The sequence below is a fragment of the Crinia signifera genome, chromosome 7, assembly GCF_055691185.1.
Source record: "Crinia signifera chromosome 7, ASM5569118v1, whole genome shotgun sequence".
Classification (NCBI taxonomy): Eukaryota; Metazoa; Chordata; class Amphibia; order Anura; family Myobatrachidae; genus Crinia; species Crinia signifera.
The window spans coordinates 163,715,072-163,736,232 of NC_139223.1; the positions used below are offsets into that span (position 1 = coordinate 163,715,072).

Genomic DNA, 21,161 nt, shown 5'->3' on the forward strand with positions numbered 1-21,161 from the left:
GGGAATTAGTGGCTGTGGGCCACTAATCAGATACTACAGATGGAGCTGGGCTCCCTCTTGCTGGCGAATCACCAGACTGTCTCCGCTGGCGATCTGCCAGCAGCCCGGCGTTCCACCTGACTGAGACGCGCGTGCGTCTCACACGCACGCACGTCTCAGTTTCCGGGCGGCGGGGCGATGGGAACCCTGTCTGTCTCCGCTTCAGGGACACAGACAGGGATAGGGGAGGCGGCGGGGGGAGCAGGGAGGCGGTGGGAACCCTGGGTGACCGCCGGCAAGCCTGCGGGGACCCGGGGGAAGCACCGTCGGAAGGGGACGCGTGCATCTCGTGGGGATGCAGGGGATGGCGGCTGTCGATTCTGCCGCCATCCCCTGCAAAGACAACGCCGGCTCCATCTGTATCTTTATACTTTTAGAATGTAAGCTCTCACTAGCAGGGCCCTCTCTCCTCATGTGCCTTTCTTAGAATATTGAAACCACTGCCACCCTGATGATTGCTTCAGTGTCCTGTCCCCTCATGCAACTATCCATATTTACCATGTACTTGTCCTAAACTGTCTTGTACTGTAATTTGTTATGTGTTTTTGATTATAACTATGCTCTGTAAAGCGTTGCGTAATTTGTGTACGCTATAAGAACCTGTTAATAAATAATAAATAAATATCTATTATCTTGTAGAATGTACAAAATGAATAAGAAGTATATTCTGATTGTTTGCCCATAGTAACATTCCATCTTAGGAAATTTCCACCATTAATATTCAGACGTTCACAGAAGTGGTCAAGGCTTTGCGATCATCCTTGCCAGAGGAAGATTATGTTGTCAATATAGAAAAAAGTTGTTCTCCAGTATGAATTTTAGTGGTTCTTAGATGAAGTCTTTTTTTTCATTTCTGAGAAAACAATATTGATGAATCTGCATTCATAGATTATTTATTGCAACCGCTGGTCAAAAAAACGTCATCATACCTCAAGGATACTGCACACACTACCAAACATTACAGGATAATAGATATGAAAAAGAAATGTACCTGTAGAAGACATATTATGGTTTCTCAATAATACTGATTTAGAAAATAAACCACAACTGAATAAAAAACAACCAGCTGGAAACATGTTGGTAGACGAACTGAATAAAAGGAAGCAGATGCCATCAGAACCCAGTCTTAGCTTCCGGAGCCGTTTCAGGCTTTTTACCAGAGAAACTTTACATATTCACAAAAACTGTGGTTCCTGGTGCTCAGACCAGGTATGGTCACCTGCCTTAACTGCTGGTCTATTTGCATAATTGACTTAAATCCTTCGATGGTGGTTTTTTTTTTAGGGAGCGGACACCACTGGGTAAGTGTTTTTTGGGGAGATCTCCCAAAAACACCCCCACCACTGTGTCTCCTGGCTCCGCTAAGCACTAGATCAACCACTGCATGTAATGTCATATTAACAAGGTACTCCGCACACAGCCGGGGGGAAGGAGGCAAGGCTGGGCAGCTGGAGCCGGGCGCTGCCAGGCATTAAGCAGTGCAGACAGTAGCAATCTCAAGAATTTTTCGTATTTGCCAGTCTGGGCACATAGCACGGAAAATTCTCGGGAGTACAACTGAAGGGGTTCAAGGTTCAAGGACAAACACCAGCAAATCAATTATTGCATTTTTCACTACTTTTTAATATTTTTTTCCATCATTACCATATTCAATCATTTTATTGCATTTTTTCAGTCATGTTTGTATCCATGGGAAACTTCTTTACATTTTATTAACCACATATTTCATTAAGCACCCAATGTAACCCCTTGAATGGTAGGATTTGCTGGGGCAGGACAAACCTACCAGGACAGGTTTGTCCTGCCCCAGCAAAACCCACCACAGAACGTAGGAGTCCCCCCCCCCCACCTTCGCAGAAGAAACGCCGGAGGCTGAACACCACTGCAGTGACCACAGGCGGCAGGCTCGAGGATGTATGCGGTGGCTTGGGAGGACTCGGGCGCCTGAACTCCTGAGCGCTCCTGAGTCCCCCTGAGCCGCCCCGAACATCCCTGAGCCTGCTACCTTCATCACTGCTGTAAAGTGAATGGCGGCTGGGGAAGCTGCAGGGGAGCTCCGGCATATGATCGCTGGAGTGGAGGTGAAGGGTGGGGACTGAAGGGGAGAGCGGTGGGGAGGGGGTCCCTAGAGGTGGTGCGCCAGTGGTGCACAGCTGGAGGCACCACTGGCACACACCTACTGCAGCATAGTGGTATGCCCGGAAATTGTGGCAGAGCAGCTGAGCCCCGAAAATTTCCGGGCATACCACCCAAAGGGTTAAAGTAGTTCTGCAGTACTAAGACAATGCCAACTGTGGTTCCCCTATTTCTAGTCTGATATAGACTGTTGTCCCTATACAATGTCCACCTATCGACCTAATACCATTTGATCATTAAGTGATGGACACACTGACAGTGTCATTAATTTAATTTAAACTGAGAATAAATACCTCACAAGCAATTCCTTTCTGATACCTCACCCTAATGTGAGCCCTTTCGGTGCTACATGCAAAAAAGTATGACTGACACATGGATATTAACATGTTGGTGGACCAATTGAAGAAAGAGAAGAAAATGCCATCAGAATTTGTGTCCTAATGGGAGTCAAGGTGAAGGAACTGAGATTACACACACATGCACACAGTGTAGTAACTGGATTGGGGGGATAGTTAGGCTGATATGACACTTACAGATTTAACTAAAACACATAAATAAGAAATGAGATATTCAGACTAAAGATAATTGACAGATTTTATTTTTCTGCAATTTTAATACATATGGTGGACACGTCGGAAGGAACCAATTCTGGGGTTGGTGGCTCCCCAGTCATTGTATCTCCGGAACTCCCCTGATCTCAGGTAGTACTGACGTCCCCGGTAGTTGGGCTCCTCATAGAACATCCAGTATCCGTCTTGTACATTGGCAGAGTGGATGTCTTGGTAGCGGAACCTCTCATAGACATTGGGACAGTCTTCTGTGAACTCCATCATCTGACCTCGGAAGTCTTCTTTCTCATAGATCCTGATTCTGAATGATCCCTGGTGCTAGATAAAAAATGTATCATCAAATTACAGGGTAAGGTAACTAAAGACTTCAGGTTTATTCAATATTTTATGCAAAGATCCACTTCTATTTTCAGCATTATATGTAGTATAGTAGTCTACATTTTAAGGAACACAATATGTAAATTGTACATGAATGAGCTATGATGCTGGATAAAAGCCTAGCCTTAGAAAGCACAATACAGTAAGTTAACCATAAGGTTCAGGAGTATTCAAGATTTTACGCAAAGATCCACTTTAATGTCCAGCATTATATGGAGAAGTCTACATTTCAGGGAACACAATTTGTTAATTGTACATGAATATTTATTATTACCTGTGGGCTCAGACGACAGGACTTAATGGAGTCATTGTACCCCAGCCACTGCTGGAAGTCGGGGTACTCCCCTCTATGCAGGAAGTACTGGTGCCCCCTGAAGTTGGAATGCTCATACAGGATCCAGTTTCCACTCTCCACCCGGATGGAGTTACAGTGCCTGAAGTATGAGGACATGTCCGGGCACTCAGAGTTACACTCATAGGAGCGGCCCTGGAAGTTCCTGTCCTCGTAGAAGATGATCTGTGGGAAGAAATACAGTGGTGTCATTTAATCATTTCAAAAAGATGTATTTATTCTTCTATCCAATTTCTTTTTATACTTTCAATTTGCCCCCAATTTGCAAGTCTGTGGCATGAGGTGGAGCCAAATGATGGGATTCCAGTCATTCAGCCCTGCCCAATTCCGGTAGCTCAACAATTGCAGGTGATTTTCACATTTTCCTTCCCACTTCACTAGGAAGTGGCCAGGATGTGGGTTAGTTATCTTCTCTTCTAGAGCTGTGAAGGAGTAGCCAAAAAATCATTTGTCTCCCGCAGCTTCTGGGAGAAAAGGCATTAGACTAAATAACGCCCAATTTTCTTTGCCAAGATTTCATCAGTTCAATCTCTCAAACATGTATGGTCATTTATATTTCATTTAAATGTACAAAACATGGATTCTCTTTCCTCCTGTCATATCGGACATGAAAGTTTGCTTCTATAATTGAATAAAAATGTTTATATGAGACTCACCTTTCCCATGATGTAGACTCAAATGTGTCCAAACCCACAGTGTACTGGGGACAGGGGAATGGGAGGCTTATATACAACCTGAGCTGAATGCGTTGTAAGCAAAGTGTTTTATCCTCTTTATGTAAAAGACGTGTGTCTGTGTGTGTGTGTGTGTGTGTGTGTGTCTGTGTCTGTCTCTGTGTGTCTGTGTGTCTGTGTCTGTGTGACTATTGTTCATGTACGTTCCATGACACATTCATTTTTCAGAAAGCATTGATCAGAAAACAATACATCAGGTTTGCAGTGTATGTGAGGCCTCCATTGTCAGGTTGTATGAACAGAGCATCGGCATTATCTGTGGGACTGAGTGACCGTCACATGGACCATCTCTCATCATAACGTCATGGGTACAACTGGATCTTTTATCCTTTATCTGTGTAGTGTAAGGTAGATAATAAGTCATTATTCTAATTTACCAGCAGGCCGGAGCAGGTAGAACCCCTACTGCCCCTAAAGGTTATGGTGGACAGAGTGCAAAGTCAAAAGGTTGACACATGGTTGACATGGACAAAAGGCCAAGCGAAAGGTCGACATGGGAAAGGTCCACACACAAAATGGTCAACATTCAGTACATAGTCCTCAAATTAGTTTACCACATCCCCTCAAAATCCCTTATTTTGTTTGCCATGCTTCGGGCAGGTGCCACTCTCTGCTACTGCTGTTCTCGTCACACTTTAACAATCCTAATCAGAGTCCATGTGGTTGGAATCTTTTGAATATGTTTTTTTTTTTTTTTTAAATGCTCATGTCAACCTTTTCATGTGTCAAACATTGCCATGTCAACCACGAAAACATGGTCCAACACTGAGGCATATGTGATCAGATGTGTACATCTAAAGATTGCATCAAGAGATGTAATTCATTACCAACTTGTACTGTATACAATGTAACATCATGCCATGGAAATAAGTTTGGGTTTGTCTCACTCCCGGTGGGGGACATGTTTGCTCGGCCAGATCACTGCTCATCGGGAACATTTTTTCTGATGTTACAAAGGCCGTGCACCAGACCTAAGACTATTTCTGTGACTTAACCTTAGCAGCATACGCCTCAATATGTTGTGGTGAATTTCTGCTGCTGATAATATCGGATCACACTATGGACCTTTGTGTGGGACCATGTTTCTGCTAGTCCTGCCATCTTACACCTTGTGTTGGGATAGTATGCAGCATGTGGGATGAGGGAATAGGGGGGAATAGTGCCATAATCAATCATGCCCATAATGTATAGTTAATCCTGCAGTGCTGTCCATCTTTGGTACTGTATGGTGGTGGGGCACATTACATTGATGTTAGGGAATGTGGTGGTACAAAGTACATTGATGGTACTGCATGGTGGTGAAGGTGGTGCACAGTACATTGATGGTACTGTATGGTGATGATGGGGTGCACAGTACATTGATGGTACTGTATGGTGGTGGTGCACAGTATATTGATTGTACTGTAAGGTGATTATAGGGTGCACAGCACACTAATGTTATGATATGTGGTGTTGGTGCACATTACATTGATGGTACTGTATGGTGGTGGTGCACAGTTCATTGATCTTACTGTATGGTGGTGATGGTGGTACACAGTACATTGCTGGTACGGCACGGTGGCAGTGGTGCACAGTATATTTATGGTATTGTATGGTGGTGGTGGTGCACAGTATATTGATTGTACTCTATGGTGGCGGTGCACAGTATATTTATGGTATTGTATGGTGGTGGTGGTGCACAGTATATTGATTGTACTCTATGGTGGCGGTGCACAGTATATTTATGGTATTGTATGGTGGTGGTGGTGCACAGTATATTGATTGTACTCTATGGTGGCGGTGCACAGTACATTGATCATACTTTATGGTGGTAATGGTGGTGTACTATGTACTAATGAGGCTGTGGCTGGTGCACTATGTACTAACCAGGCTGCGGGTGGGGCACTATGTACTGACCAGGCTGTGAATGGTTCACTATCTACTGAGCAGGCTGTGGGTGGTGCACTATGTACTGACCAGGCTGTGGGTAGTGCACTATGTACTGACCAGGCTGCGGGTGGGGCACTATGTACTAAGAATATTAGCAGGTCATCTGCATACAATGCAGTTATATCCAGATGCCTACCCCTCCTAAATCCCTCTATTCCCAATTGGCCCCGCAGTATACATGCCATAGGTTCAATCGCTATGGCGAACAAACTGGGTGATAGGGGACACCCTTGCCTCGTCCCTCTACTGATGGGAAATGCCTGAGAGATTCGACCATTTATTGCCATTCTGGCCTCAGGGGCTGTATACATCAATTGTACCCATCTTATGAATCTAGGCCCGATCCCCAGTCTCCTCATTACCTCCCAGAGGTAGTGCCACTCCACAGCGTCAAACGCCTTTACCGCGTCGAGTGACACCACCACCGGGCAGGGATTGTCTTCCCGAGGAGTCTGCAGATGGGTATATAATTTCCGTATATTCAATGATGTTGCTTTTCCAGGCATGAAGCCCGTTTGGTCTTCATGTATTATCTTACCCAGTAAGGGGGTTAGTCTTTTTGCTAATATTTTAGCTAATATTTTCGCCTCAGTCACTATCAACGAGATAGGCCTATATGAGTCTAGCATTACAGGATTTTTTTCTACTTTAAGCAATACCACTATTTTTGTCTCCAGCATTGACCTGGGAAGAGCATTATCCTCATAACTGGTATTTAGGGTATCCAACAGCATAGGGGCGATTACTTCTACATATTTTTTATAAACTTCCCCTGGTATACCGTCCAACCCTGGAGATTTTCCGTTTGGAAGTGAGTTGATGGCTAATTTTATTTCAAGTAGGTTCAATGGTGCCTCCATCGCTTCCCTATCTTCACTTGATAAGCACGGCATATTTATATTATTTAAATATTCTCTAATTTCACCCTGATCTTTTTGGAGTCTTGACTATTTACCGAAATATTCTCTAAATGCCTTTTCGATTTCTGGGCTAGTTGAAACCATCCCCCCTGTTGTATCCTCTATTTTTGTAATAGTGTTTGCAGAGTTATCTGTTTGCGCGATAAATGAGAGAAATCTTCCTGACCTATCTGAGCTGGCATACCTTGTATATGATTTATACTGTAACATCCTTGCATTCTCCTCATCCAATAAGTCTAGCCATTTCTTCTGCACTCCCAACCAAGCAATTCTGTTATCCTGTGAATTATCCTCCAGATATGCTTTCTCCAACTCTTCACATTTTTTTTCTAACTCTAATATTTTATTTTTACTCTGTTTCTTAGTATTACTTATTCCTTTTTTTAAAATACCTCTCATGTAGGCCTTAAATGCATCCCATGTAATGTTATTTGGGGCTGAGCCTTTGTTAAGTTCCCAGAATTCCAGCCACTGTTCTCCATATTTATCTGCTTCTCCCATCCTATCCAACCAACTAGGATCAAATTTCCAGAATTGAGTTGCTCTGTCTTTGGATTCAATAAGTTCTAATAGTACTGGAGAGTGATCGGATATCCCTCTCGCTTTATATTCCACTTTACCTACTCTTGGCATCAGTTTCCTTGAGATCAGCATCAAATCGATTCTGGAAAATGATTGGTAGGAAGTTGAAAAGCACGAGAACTGCTTCGTGTTCCCATTTCTCTCTCTCCATCCATCTACCCAGCCTAACTCGTCTACAAATTTATCAAACCCTTTGTTCCCTCTCTTCGTTCCCGCCTGTGATCCGCTCCATCTGTCCAGTTGGATATCCAGGACGTTATTGAAATCTCCTGTGCAGATCACAGGAAGGCCCGGCGAGGAGGCAACAAAGTCCACTGCCTCCCTTAAGACATCATATGAGAATGGTGGCGGTATATATACTACCAATAGATACATTTGAACCGCATTGATAGAACATTCCAGAAATATATATCGACCCAATGCATCGATTTTTACCCTACTGCAAGCAAACATCAAGGTTTTTTTTACTAATATTGACACTCCTCTAGAGTTCGTAGTAAAGGGTGCATGGTACGTCTGACCCACCCATGCTTTCTTCAGAGATTTTAACTTACTTCCAACTAAATGGGTCTCGGCCAAGCACGTAATATCTGCGTTGTATTGTTTTATTTGCTTTACAACTAGTGCTCTCTTGATTTTATCGTTAATGCCCCTTATGTTCCAAAACAAAATCCTTACCATCCTTGGTGCTTGCTTGCAATTTTTAACCCCTCATCGTGCCCCTGTTTTATTGGGCAATCCCGTTTATCACGGTACATAATTAATACAGCATTTCTGAACAGAAGGAAGGATAATTCTACTATCACAATAAATATACCCAATAGGCCTTCTTCTACACATAGCATCGTTACTGGACCATTTCTGTTTTTCTTAATAACTCTGGATGAAGACAAACATACAAAAAAACAAAAAACCCTCCCCCCCTCCCCCCACCCTGTATAACTACCCCCCTGTGTTATACTTATTCCCATATCCCCTCTCCCTCTTCTACCTAAGAGGCTTTTGCTACGAAGGCCACCAAAGTGCGGTGAACTCCCTGGCACACTAATTTATTATTTTAAGCTTCGCTGCCAGCAAGTTGGTTCTCCCCCGGTGCCCACTTATCCACCCATCTTGCTGCATCTCTGGGTGTCTGAAAGAAAATTGTTTGTCCTTCCGAGATTACTCTTAATTTGGCAGGATATAACATGGAGTATATTATTCCCTTTTCTCGCAGCTTCTTTTTTACGTCCGTATATTTGGCTCGGTCTTTTTGGATTTCAATCGCAAAATCTGGGAATGACGATATCCTTGCACCGTTGAATTCCACTACGCCTTTCATCCTTGCCTGTCGAAGTATAGTGTCCCGGTCCTGATAATTCAGCATCTTTATAATCATGGTGCGAGGAGGGGCTCCTGGGGGTGGGGGTTTAAACGGAACTCTGTGGGCTCTTTCTATAGCAAAGGATTTGGAGAACACATCTCCAAATGTTCCCCGGATCCATTTTTCCATAAATATTATGGGATCATTGCCTTCTTCTCGCTCTGGGAATCCAATAAATCTTACATTGTTCCTTCTCAACCTTCCCTCCATATCTGTTATTTTGTGTCGCATGTCCCGCACTTGATCCGCAAGAATATCCACCTTAGAGACCAAAATTGTATTCCCGTCTTCCAGTTTTGAGACCCGGCCTTCGACCTCGTGAATTTGTGTTTTAGCTTCCTTTATTTCTTGTCTCATGAAGGAAATATCGTCTTGTATAGTCGTGATCTTTTCTGACAGTCGCTGTTCGCTGCCTTTTATGGCTTCCATCAGTTGCGTTAGAGTAATCTCTGACTGATTTTGTGAATTATTGCTCTTAACTGGGGTGGTCACCGGGGTGGTAGCTGGGGTATGAGAGGTTCCACTGGTTTGTGATCTTGCGTATCTTTCCAGCCGCGCCGCTGCTGCGGTCGCGTTTCCTGTTTTTCCCATTTATTGGCTGTATTTAGGGTTAGGCAATACTGGAGGAGAGTTCGATTTTATGTTTGTGTGGTATCCTTTATTTTTAGCCTCCTCCTTTCTATATAGCTAGGTGAGGGCTTTACCTCCGCAGTATATTCAAAGGCAGATTCTTGGGCCCTACGATTTCTCTGCAGAATGGTAGACCACCTACGGAGTCACTTCTCTTGCTCACCCAAGATTGGGTTCAATGCCCCTGTAAAAAGACGAGACACTGCCTTTTATCCCAAAATGCTGTTCAGGAGAGTCGCTCGGCCTTTACTTGGCAGAGTTCCTGCTTAAGACAAAGAGAATGTCCATGAGGCAATGGCACACACTTTTTTTGTCCCCTGGTGCTCCCCCGGTGCTTGTGTTTCACCAGACGCGCTGCGGCCTGGTAAGGGTTCACTCAACACGATTTGTACATGCAGCGGTGTCTATGTATGACGAATGCGGACGCCTTTTTGTCCCGCACAGTGCTTGTGATTCTCCACTGACACTGCAGCCACACTTTATATCTCCCACTGATGGCCTTTAGCCGCACCGGAGGCAGTATAAATTATAATTCTGGACCCTCACAAAGTGCTCCCACAGTATCAGAAATTATCCGTACACACTGCAGCCTAATAACATATGGAGAATGCAGTCAATCTTTTGCCCCTTAGTGCACCCAGGGATCTTGCAATTCTTCCCTGCTGCTGCACTTTATCTCTCCCACAGTAGTCTTTTAGCTGCACAGGCAGACAAAGCACTTAATAATTAGGAGCACACTTTCTTTTAGCCAGCAATATAATTCAGACCAATTGCAAGAAACTTTGCACAGCACAGTTTTATGCGTACAGCAATATTCATATATGGAGAATGCAGTCGGTCTTTTGCCCCTTAGTGCACCCGGGGATCTTGCAATTCTTCCCTGCTGCTGCACTTTATCTCTCCCACAATAGCCTTTTAGCCGCACAGGCAGACAAAGCACTTAATAGTTAGGAGCACACTCTCTTTTAACCAGCCATATAATTCAGAGCACTTGCAAGAAATTTGTGGTTAACTGCACACCCTGCGGCCGAGTGTATATTCGCTATCTTTTCACAGCACCCTTTATGCATGCATCAGTGTTTGTATATGATAAATGCAGTCACTGTCTCTCTCCCAACATTAGCCTTGCTCCACACTGGACAGCAATGTACTCATATTTCTGAGCATGCACGTGCAGTCAATCCTTTATCCCTTGAAGCCACACACATAAACAGTATGAACCAAAAGATCTTTTCCTTCTTTTTTTTTTTTACCTCTTCCCTTTGATCTTCCTTTCTTCACCACCATCTACCCCAGACCTGAACGCCCAGCCAGTCTTCCTGTCTCCGTCCACCACGCCAGTCAGCACCGCCAGTAACCTTGTGTGATATGCTTCTGCTTCTGCTTGGAGTATAGAAACATAGAAACATAGAATTTGACGGCAGATAAGAACCATTTGGCCCATCTAGTCTGCCCCTTTTTTACCCTTCAGGTAAACTCAACCATTTTTAATCCTTATTTCTTTGTAAGGATATTCATATGCCTATCCCAAGCATGTTTAAATTGTTCTACTGTCTTAGCCTCTACCACCTCTGATGGGAGGCTATTCCACTTATCCACTACCCTTTCTGTGAAGTAATTCTTTCTAACATTTCCCCTGAACCTACCTCCCTCCAGTTTCAGTGCATGTCCTCGTGTTTTATTACTTGTTTTCCTTTGAAGAAAATTTCCCAGCTGTACTATGTTAAAACCCTTGATATATTTGAAGATTTCTATCATGTCCCCCCTTTCCCTTCTCTGCTCCAAACTATACATGTTAAGATCTTTTAGTCTATCCAGGTAAGTTTTGTGATGTAGGCCATGAACCATTTTAGTTGCCCTTCTTTGTACACTCTCCAATGTATTTATATCCTTCTGAAGATATGGCCTCCAGAACTGGACACAGTATTCCAGATGAGGTCGTACCAATGACCTATAAAGTGGCATTATTACGTCTTTTTTTCTGCTACTGATTCCTCTCCCTATGCAACCAAGCATCTGACTAGCCTTCCTCATTGCTTTGTTACATTGCCTCCCTGCCTTTAAGTCACTTGAAATAGTGACTCCTAGATCTCTTTCCTCCTCAGTAGTTTCCATTATAGTACCCTTGATACTATATTGAGCCTTTGGGTTTTTGAGTCCCAAGTGCATAATTTTGCATTTTTTAGCATTAAACTGTAGTTGCCATTCTCTTGACCAATTCTCAAGTTTACTTAGATCATCAGTCATTTGATTTACCCCTCCTGGTGTGTCTACTCTGTTGCATATCTTTGTATCATCTGCAAAAAGGCATACTTTCCCTTCAATACCATTTGCAATGTCACTGACAAAGATATTAAAGAGCACTGGTCCAAGTACAGATCCCTGGGGTACTCCACTGGTAACATGTCCCTCCATAGAATGCACTCCATTTACGACAACTGTCTGTTTCCTATCCTGCAACCAGGTTCTTATCCATTTAATTGTTTTATAATCCAATCCCACACTTTCAAGTTTATTTAGCAGCCTGCGATGTGGGACAGTGTCAAATGCCTTACTAAAGTCTAGATATGCCACATCTACAGCCCCCCCTTCATCTAGTATTTTGGTCACGGAGTCAAAAATGTCAATGAGACTTGTTTGGCATGATCTCCCTGCAGTAAAACCATGCTGTTTTGGATCCTGTAAGTTGTTTAATTTAAGATATTCCACTATTCTTTCTTTTAATAGTGTTTCCATTATTTTCCCTACTACTGATGTAAGGCTCACTGGTCTGTAGTTACTTGCTTCTTCTTTGCTTCCGCTTTTGTGCAGTGGAACTACATTTGCTTTTCTCCAGTCCTCTGGAACTGCACCTGTATCTAGTGACTGGTTGAATAAATCTGTTAATGGCGCTACCAACACCTCTTTTAGTTCTTTTAGTATCCTTGGATGCACTCCGTCTGGCCCCATTGATTTATCCACTTTCAGTCTTGAAAGTTCTGTTAGGACTTTCTCCCTAGTAAATGTACCTCCATCTACCTTATTTTTATAAATGTCCTTGCAACTTAACTGTGGTCCCTTCCCTTCTCCTTCTATAGTGAATACAGAGCAAAAGTAATTATTTAGCTGATCTGCAATTGCCTTGTCTCCCTCCACCAAATTCTCAGTGTCTGTCCGCAGTCTTATTATTCCTCCATTTGATTTTCTCCTTTCATTTATATACTTAAAAAAAGTTTTGTTTCCTTTATCTACCGACTGAGCCATTTTCTCCTCAGCTTGTGCCTTGGCACGCCGGATCACTTTCTTAGCCTCTTTGCGTCTGGCAAGATACACTTCTTTGTCATTATTATTTTGAGTCTGCTTGTATGTCCTAAAGGCCATCTTTTTTGCTTTTACACTAGTTGATACCTCTTTTGTAAACCACACTGGCTTCCTTTTCCTGGTACTTTTCTTAACCCTTTTGATACAAAGGTCCGTTGCCTTTAGTATTGCACTTTTTAATTTTCTCCACCTCTCCTGCACTCCTTTCAAGTTTGTCCAATCCGCTAATGAGTCGCTTAAACATCTCCCCATTTTTGCAAAGTCAGCCTTCCTAAAATCCAACACCTTAGTTTTTGTGTGACTGGAGTTGGACCCTGACTTGATACTAAACCATACTGCTTGATGATCACTGGATCCCAGGTTCTCACCCACATATATGTCTGATATCCTGTCACCATTTGTGAGTATTAAATCTAATATTGAGTCTTTGCGAGTAGGCTCCCTCACCAATTGCTTGAGAGAGGCTCCCTGTAGGGAATTTAGAAATTTGCCACTTGTAGATGATCTTGCAAAAGACTCCTCCCAATTCACATCAGGTAGATTAAAGTCTCCCATGATTATGACTTCTCCCTTTAAAGCCATTTTAGTGACATCAAGCAATAGGCTCCTGTCCAAATCCTGCCCCTGGCCTGGTGGCCTATAGATGACCCCAGTACGAATAATGTCCTTCTCCCCCATTTCTATGGTCACCCAAAGGGCCTCAGTTTTTTCTTCAATATTTTGTATTAAAGTAGCATTTATGTTTTTCTTTACATACATTGCTACCCCTCCTCCGATTCTTCCCATTCTGTCCTTCCTAAATAAATTGTATCCTGGTATAGCTACGTCCCAGCCATGGTTCTCATTCCACCATGTCTCTGTGATAGCCACAATGTCTAGGTCATCCCTTGTCATTATTGCTATTAGATCAGGAATTTTGTCTCCTAGGCTTCTAGCATTTGCACACATAGTTTTAAACATTTTGCCTGTGCATCTGTTATTCCTAGCCATGTTCATACAGTACAAAATTGAAATCTAAAGTTGAAATTACCTGTTTGATGATGTTGTTCAATGTCTGTTTTTATTTTTTACTGTTCAGAAAAGCTGCAGGTCACTAATTCTAAGAATATAGTGAGTCTGTTCAGGTCAGGCTACACCTGAACACTAATGGCCAAAGGAGATAATTTGCACTGTGTTTGAGTAGACATCAGGCAGAATGCAACACTAAACTATGCTTCACTGAACAACTTCACCAAACAAGCAATAACAATTACAAACAATTCATTAAATCAGAACTTTTCAAATCATACAAGAGTTTGCATAACACAGAAATAAAGAGAGCATATTGGAGATGAATTACATACTCTTGAGGTATCAATGCAGTCCATGTGTGTTTTTGTTAATTTGTAGTAGTTTGCCTTCAGTTTTCCTTCGGTGTAACGCAGGTATAACGCTTGTAGTTATGACTCTGTTTTCCCACTTTAAAACGGTCCACTTCAATACAGGGCCACAGCTAAACTATGGCCACAGCCGTATGCAATGAGAACTAATATACTCTAACAATGCCTTCTTCCCAATTTCCAATAATTGGAAGAATCTACACCCTCAGTCCCCACCCCCTGCTATACAGAGCAATAAAAGTGGCTTACAAAAACAGTTCTGGCATTCCAGGATACTATATCTCTTTTAGAATAAAAAATACATGCCTCACTACACACAGGCAAGGTACTGTTGTTATTTACACAGATCAGATATTTGGTTGAATTTACCTATAAGACAATCCCACACACAAGGGATGCAATGTTCTGCAGTGAAGACACTTGCTTGCAAATGTACCCAATAGAGTTCAAAAGCATGTGGATGTTACAGCAGAGAGAGATAGTCTGCACGTATGCCTGTGACAAAGTTGAATTTACCTATAAGACAATCCCACACACAAGGGATGCAATGTTCTGCAGTGAAGACACTTGCTTGCAAATGTACCCAATAGAGTTCAAAAGCATGTGGATGTTACAGCAGAGAGAGATAGTCTGCACGTATGCCTGTGACAAAGTTGAATTTACCTATAAGACAATCCCACACACAAGGGATGCAATGTTCTGCAGTGAAGACACTTGCTTGCAAATGTACCCAATAGAGTTCAAAAGCATGTGGATGTTACAGCAGAGAGAGATAGTCTGCACGTATGCCTGTGACAAAGTTGAATTTACCTATAAGACAATCCCACACACAAGGGATGCAATGTTCTGCAGTGAAGACACTTGCTTGCAAATGTACCCAATAGAGTTCAAAAGCATGTGGATGTTACAGCAGAGAGAGATAGTCTGCACGTATGCCTGTGACAAAGTTGAATTTACCTGTTGGAGACAAGGATAGAGGAGGGGTCAGATGAATCAACGCAGGTATAACGCTTGTAGTTATGACTCTGTTTTCCCACTTTAAAACGGTCCACTTCAATACAGGGCCACAGCTAAACTATGGCCACAGCCTATCCGGCCACAGCCGTATGCAATGAGAACTAATATACTCTAACAATGCCTTCTTCCCAATTTCCAATAATTGGAAGAATCTACACCCTCAGTCCCCACCCCCTGCTATACAGAGCAATAAAAGTGGCTTACAAAAACAGTTCTGGCATTCCAGGATACTATATCTCTTTTAGAATAAAAAATACATGCCTCACTACACACAGGCAAGGTACTGTTGTTATTTACACAGATCAGATATTTGGTTGAATTTACCTATAAGACAATCCCACACACAAGGGATGCAATGTTCTGCAGTGAAGACACTTGCTTGCAAATGTACCCAATAGAGTTCAAAAGCATGTGGATGTTACAGCAGAGAGAGATAGTCTGCACGTATGCCTGTGACAAAGTTGAATTTACCTATAAGACAATCCCACACACAAGGGATGCAATGTTCTGCAGTGAAGACACTTGCTTGCAAATGTACCCAATAGAGTTCAAAAGCATGTGGATGTTACAGCAGAGAGAGATAGTCTGCACGTATGCCTGTGACAAAGTTGAATTTACCTATAAGACAATCCCACACACAAGGGATGCAATGTTCTGCAGTGAAGACACTTGCTTGCAAATGTACCCAATAGAGTTCAAAAGCATGTGGATGTTACAGCAGAGAGAGATAGTCTGCACGTATGCCTGTGACAAAGTTGAATTTACCTATAAGACAATCCCACACACAAGGGATGCAATGTTCTGCAGTGAAGACACTTGCTTGCAAATGTACCCAATAGAGTTCAAAAGCATGTGGATGTTACAGCAGAGAGAGATAGTCTGCACGTATGCCTGTGACAAAGTTGAATTTACCTATAAGACAATCCCACACACAAGGGATGCAATGTTCTGCAGTGAAGACACTTGCTTGCAAATGTACCCAATAGAGTTCAAAAGCATGTGGATGTTACAGCAGAGAGAGATAGTCTGCACGTATGCCTGTGACAAAGTTGAATTTACCTATAAGACAATCCCACACACAAGGGATGCAATGTTCTGCAGTGAAGACACTTGCTTGCAAATGTACCCAATAGAGTTCAAAAGCATGTGGATGTTACAGCAGAGAGAGATAGTCTGCACGTATGCCTGTGACAAAGTTGAATTTACCTGTTGGAGACAAGGATAGAGGAGGGGTCAGATGAATCAACGCAGGTATAACGCTTGTAGTTATGACTCTGTTTTCCCACTTTAAAACGGTCCACTTCAATACAGGGCCACAGCTAAACTATGGCCACAGCCTATCCGGCCACAGCCGTATGCAATGAGAACTAATATACTCTAACAATGCCTTCTTCCCAATTTCCAATAATTGGAAGAATCTACACCCTCAGTCCCCACCCCCTGCTATACAGAGCAATAAAAGTGGCTTACAAAAACAGTTCTGGCATTCCAGGATACTATATCTCTTTTAGAATAAAAAATACATGCCTCACTACACACAGGCAAGGTACTGTTGTTATTTACACAGATCAGATATTTGGTTGAATTTACCTATAAGACAATCCCACACACAAGGGATGCAATGTTCTGCAGTGAAGACACTTGCTTGCAAATGTACCCAATAGAGTTCAAAAGCATGTGGATGTTACAGCAGAGAGAGATAGTCTGCACGTATGCCTGTGACAAAGTTGAATTTACCTATAAGACAATCCCACACACAAGGGATGCAATGTTCTGCAGTGAAGACACTTGCTTGCAAATGTACCCAATAGAGTTCAAAAGCATGTGGATGTTACAGCAGAGAGAGATAGTCTGCACGTATGCCTGTGACAAAGTTGAATTTACCTATAAGACAATCCCACACACAAGGGATGCAATGTTCTGCAGTGAAGACACTTGCTTGCAAATGTACCCAATAGAGTTCAAAAGCATGTGGATGTTACAGCAGAGAGAGATAGTCTGCACGTATGCCTGTGACAAAGTTGAATTTACCTGTTGGAGACAAGGATAGAGGAGGGGTCAGATGAATCAACGCAGGTATAACGCTTGTAGTTATGACTCTGTTTTCCCACTTTAAAACGGTCCACTTCAATACAGGGCCACAGCTAAACTATGGCCACAGCCTATCCGGCCACAGCCGTATGCAATGAGAACTAATATACTCTAACAATGCCTTCTTCCCAATTTCCAATAATTGGAAGAATCTACACCCTCAGTCCCCACCCCCTGCTATACAGAGCAATAAAAGTGGCTTACAAAAACAGTTCTGGCATTCCAGGATACTATATCTCTTTTAGAATAAAAAATACATGCCTCACTACACACAGGCAAGGTACTGTTGTTATTTACACAGATCAGATATTTGGTTGAATTTACCTATAAGACAATCCCACACACAAGGGATGCAATGTTCTGCAGTGAAGACACTTGCTTGCAAATGTACCCAATAGAGTTCAAAAGCATGTGGATGTTACAGCAGAGAGAGATAGTCTGCACGTATGCCTGTGACAAAGTTGAATTTACCTATAAGACAATCCCACACACAAGGGATGCAATGTTCTGCAGTGAAGACACTTGCTTGCAAATGTACCCAATAGAGTTCAAAAGCATGTGGATGTTACAGCAGAGAGAGATAGTCTGCACGTATGCCTGTGACAAAGTTGAATTTACCTATAAGACAATCCCACACACAAGGGATGCAATGTTCTGCAGTGAAGACACTTGCATGCAAATGTACCCAATAGAGTTCAAAAGCATGTGGATGTTACAGCAGAGAGAGATAGTCTGCACGTATGCCTGTGACAAAGTTGAATTTACCTGTTGGAGACAAGGATAGAGGAGGGGTCAGATGAATCAACGCAGGTATAACGCTTGTAGTTATGACTCTGTTTTCCCACTTTAAAACGGTCCACTTCAATACAGGGCCACAGCTAAACTATGGCCACAGCCTATCCGGCCACAGCCGTATGCAATGAGAACTAATATACTCTAACAATGCCTTCTTCCCAATTTCCAATAATTGGAAGAATCTACACCCTCAGTCCCCACCCCCTGCTATACAGAGCAATAAAAGTGGCTTACAAAAACAGTTCTGGCATTCCAGGATACTATATCTCTTTTAGAATAAAAAATACATGCCTCACTACACACAGGCAAGGTACTGTTGTTATTTACACAGATCAGATATTTGGTTGAATTTACCTATAAGACAATCCCACACACAAGGGATGCAATGTTCTGCAGTGAAGACACTTGCTTGCAAATGTACCCAATAGAGTTCAAAAGCATGTGGATGTTACAGCAGAGAGAGATAGTCTGCACGTATGCCTGTGACAAAGTTGAATTTACCTATAAGACAATCCCACACACAAGGGATGCAATGTTCTGCAGTGAAGACACTTGCTTGCAAATGTACCCAATAGAGTTCAAAAGCATGTGGATGTTACAGCAGAGAGAGATAGTCTGCACGTATGCCTGTGACAAAGTTGAATTTACCTATAAGACAATCCCACACACAAGGGATGCAATGTTCTGCAGTGAAGACACTTGCTTGCAAATGTACCCAATAGAGTTCAAAAGCATGTGGATGTTACAGCAGAGAGAGATAGTCTGCACGTATGCCTGTGACAAAGTTGAATTTACCTATAAGACAATCCCACACACAAGGGATGCAATGTTCTGCAGTGAAGACACTTGCTTGCAAATGTACCCAATAGAGTTCAAAAGCATGTGGATGTTACAGCAGAGAGAGATAGTCTGCACGTATGCCTGTGACAAAGTTGAATTTACCTGTTGGAGACAAGGATAGAGGAGGGGTCAGATGAATCAACGCAGGTATAACGCTTGTAGTTATGACTCTGTTTTCCCACTTTAAAACGGTCCACTTCAATACAGGGCCACAGCTAAACTATGGCCACAGCCTATCCGGCCACAGCCGTATGCAATGAGAACTAATATACTCTAACAATGCCTTCTTCCCAATTTCCAATAATTGGAAGAATCTACACCCTCAGTCCCCACCCCCTGCTATACAGAGCAATAAAAGTGGCTTACAAAAACAGTTCTGGCATTCCAGGATACTATATCTCTTTTAGAATAAAAAATACATGCCTCACTACACACAGGCAAGGTACTGTTGTTATTTACACAGATCAGATATTTGGTTGAATTTACCTATAAGACAATCCCACACACAAGGGATGCAATGTTCTGCAGTGAAGACACTTGCTTGCAAATGTACCCAATAGAGTTCAAAAGCATGTGGATGTTACAGCAGAGAGAGATAGTCTGCACGTATGCCTGTGACAAAGTTGAATTTACCTATAAGACAATCCCACACACAAGGGATGCAATGTTCTGCAGTGAAGACACTTGCTTGCAAATGTACCCAATAGAGTTCAAAAGCATGTGGATGTTACAGCAGAGAGAGATAGTCTGCACGTATGCCTGTGACAAAGTTGAATTTACCTATAAGACAATCCCACACACAAGGGATGCAATGTTCTGCAGTGAAGACACTTGCTTGCAAATGTACCCAATAGAGTTCAAAAGCATGTGGATGTTACAGCAGAGAGAGATAGTCTGCACGTATGCCTGTGACAAAGTTGAATTTACCTATAAGACAATCCCACACACAAGGGATGCAATGTTCTGCAGTGAAGACACTTGCTTGCAAATGTACCCAATAGAGTTCAAAAGCATGTGGATGTTACAGCAGAGAGAGATAGTCTGCACGTATGCCTGTGACAAAGTTGAATTTACCTGTTGGAGACAAGGATAGAGGAGGGGTCAGATGAATCAACGCAGGTATAACGCTTGTAGTTATGACTCTGTTTTCCCACTTTAAAACGGTCCACTTCAATACAGGGCCACAGCTAAACTATGGCCACAGCCTATCCGGCCACAGCCGTATGCAATGAGAACTAATATACTCGTATATTATGCTAGTATGCGCTGGTAGTATATGCGCTCACTCCTGCTGCCGCTACCACCGCTCACTCCCTCGGCTTAGGGGGGGGGCTGTCTCTCACCCCGCCCGCCTCGTCGTTGGTGCCGGCGTGGGGTCCCTGCTGTTGCCGCAGCTACCGGCTGCTGCTCTTGTCGGGCGGCACGTGACCACTCGCCGCGTCACAACCCACACTCCACCGCTGGGCACTGAACCGGACGCACACACCAGGGGAAGGGCTCCTGCTCCAGGAAACAGCCGTAGTTCTGTATCCAGAGGTAGGCACCGTCTCACCGCCCGAAGCCCAATCTTTAACGCGGATATGTGGAAGGCCAGGGAGCTCCTTCACCACGCACACCTCTCACTCCCGCGCTGCCGTGGCCACGCCTCTTGACCGACCTTGCCATATTTAGTGGATATTTTATACATCTTTTGCACTCAAGGGGATAATATTGGGCCTTGACAAAGAAGATGCTAGTGTTTTTTGATAATAGGATGCACTGAGTCATTTCCTGTCAGATTATTTTATTACAGATATTTATTTTCTGCATACTTTATCTTCACTGCAATTACATTGTATTCTAAAAATACATTTTGGAATGCTCTCTAGCAATTGAGAGTAATGCTCATTGGGGGTCATACTAGTTTGTGAACTTACTCGTACATTTGTACAGGGAGTTAGATGGTAAAGATCTGTGCATAAGCAAATATGCACATTTGCAGGTCTTCTCTGCGGGCGCCCTCGGAGACTTGCATAGTCTATAGTCATAGTCATAGCATGGCTACAGGTTCGCATAGCATGGCTACAGGTTCATAGCATGGCTACATAGTTTGCATGCAACAGGGGGT

The 21,161-nt window shown here is 43.0% G+C and overlaps 1 protein-coding gene across 1 annotated transcript; it reads right to left on the reverse strand.

The window, feature by feature from the left end:
* Positions 1 to 2,786: 2,786 nt before the first annotated feature.
* On the reverse strand, positions 2,787 to 4,139 carry LOC146019593 (gamma-crystallin-3-like). The gene is made up of 3 exons (XM_083152089.1): positions 4,131 to 4,139; positions 3,397 to 3,639; positions 2,787 to 3,062 (listed from the first exon to the last, which is right to left on the reverse strand). The coding sequence occupies exons 1-3, from the start codon at positions 4,137 to 4,139 to the stop codon at positions 2,787 to 2,789; spliced, it is 528 nt and encodes a 175-aa protein (XP_083008215.1).
* Positions 4,140 to 21,161: the final 17,022 nt, after the last annotated feature.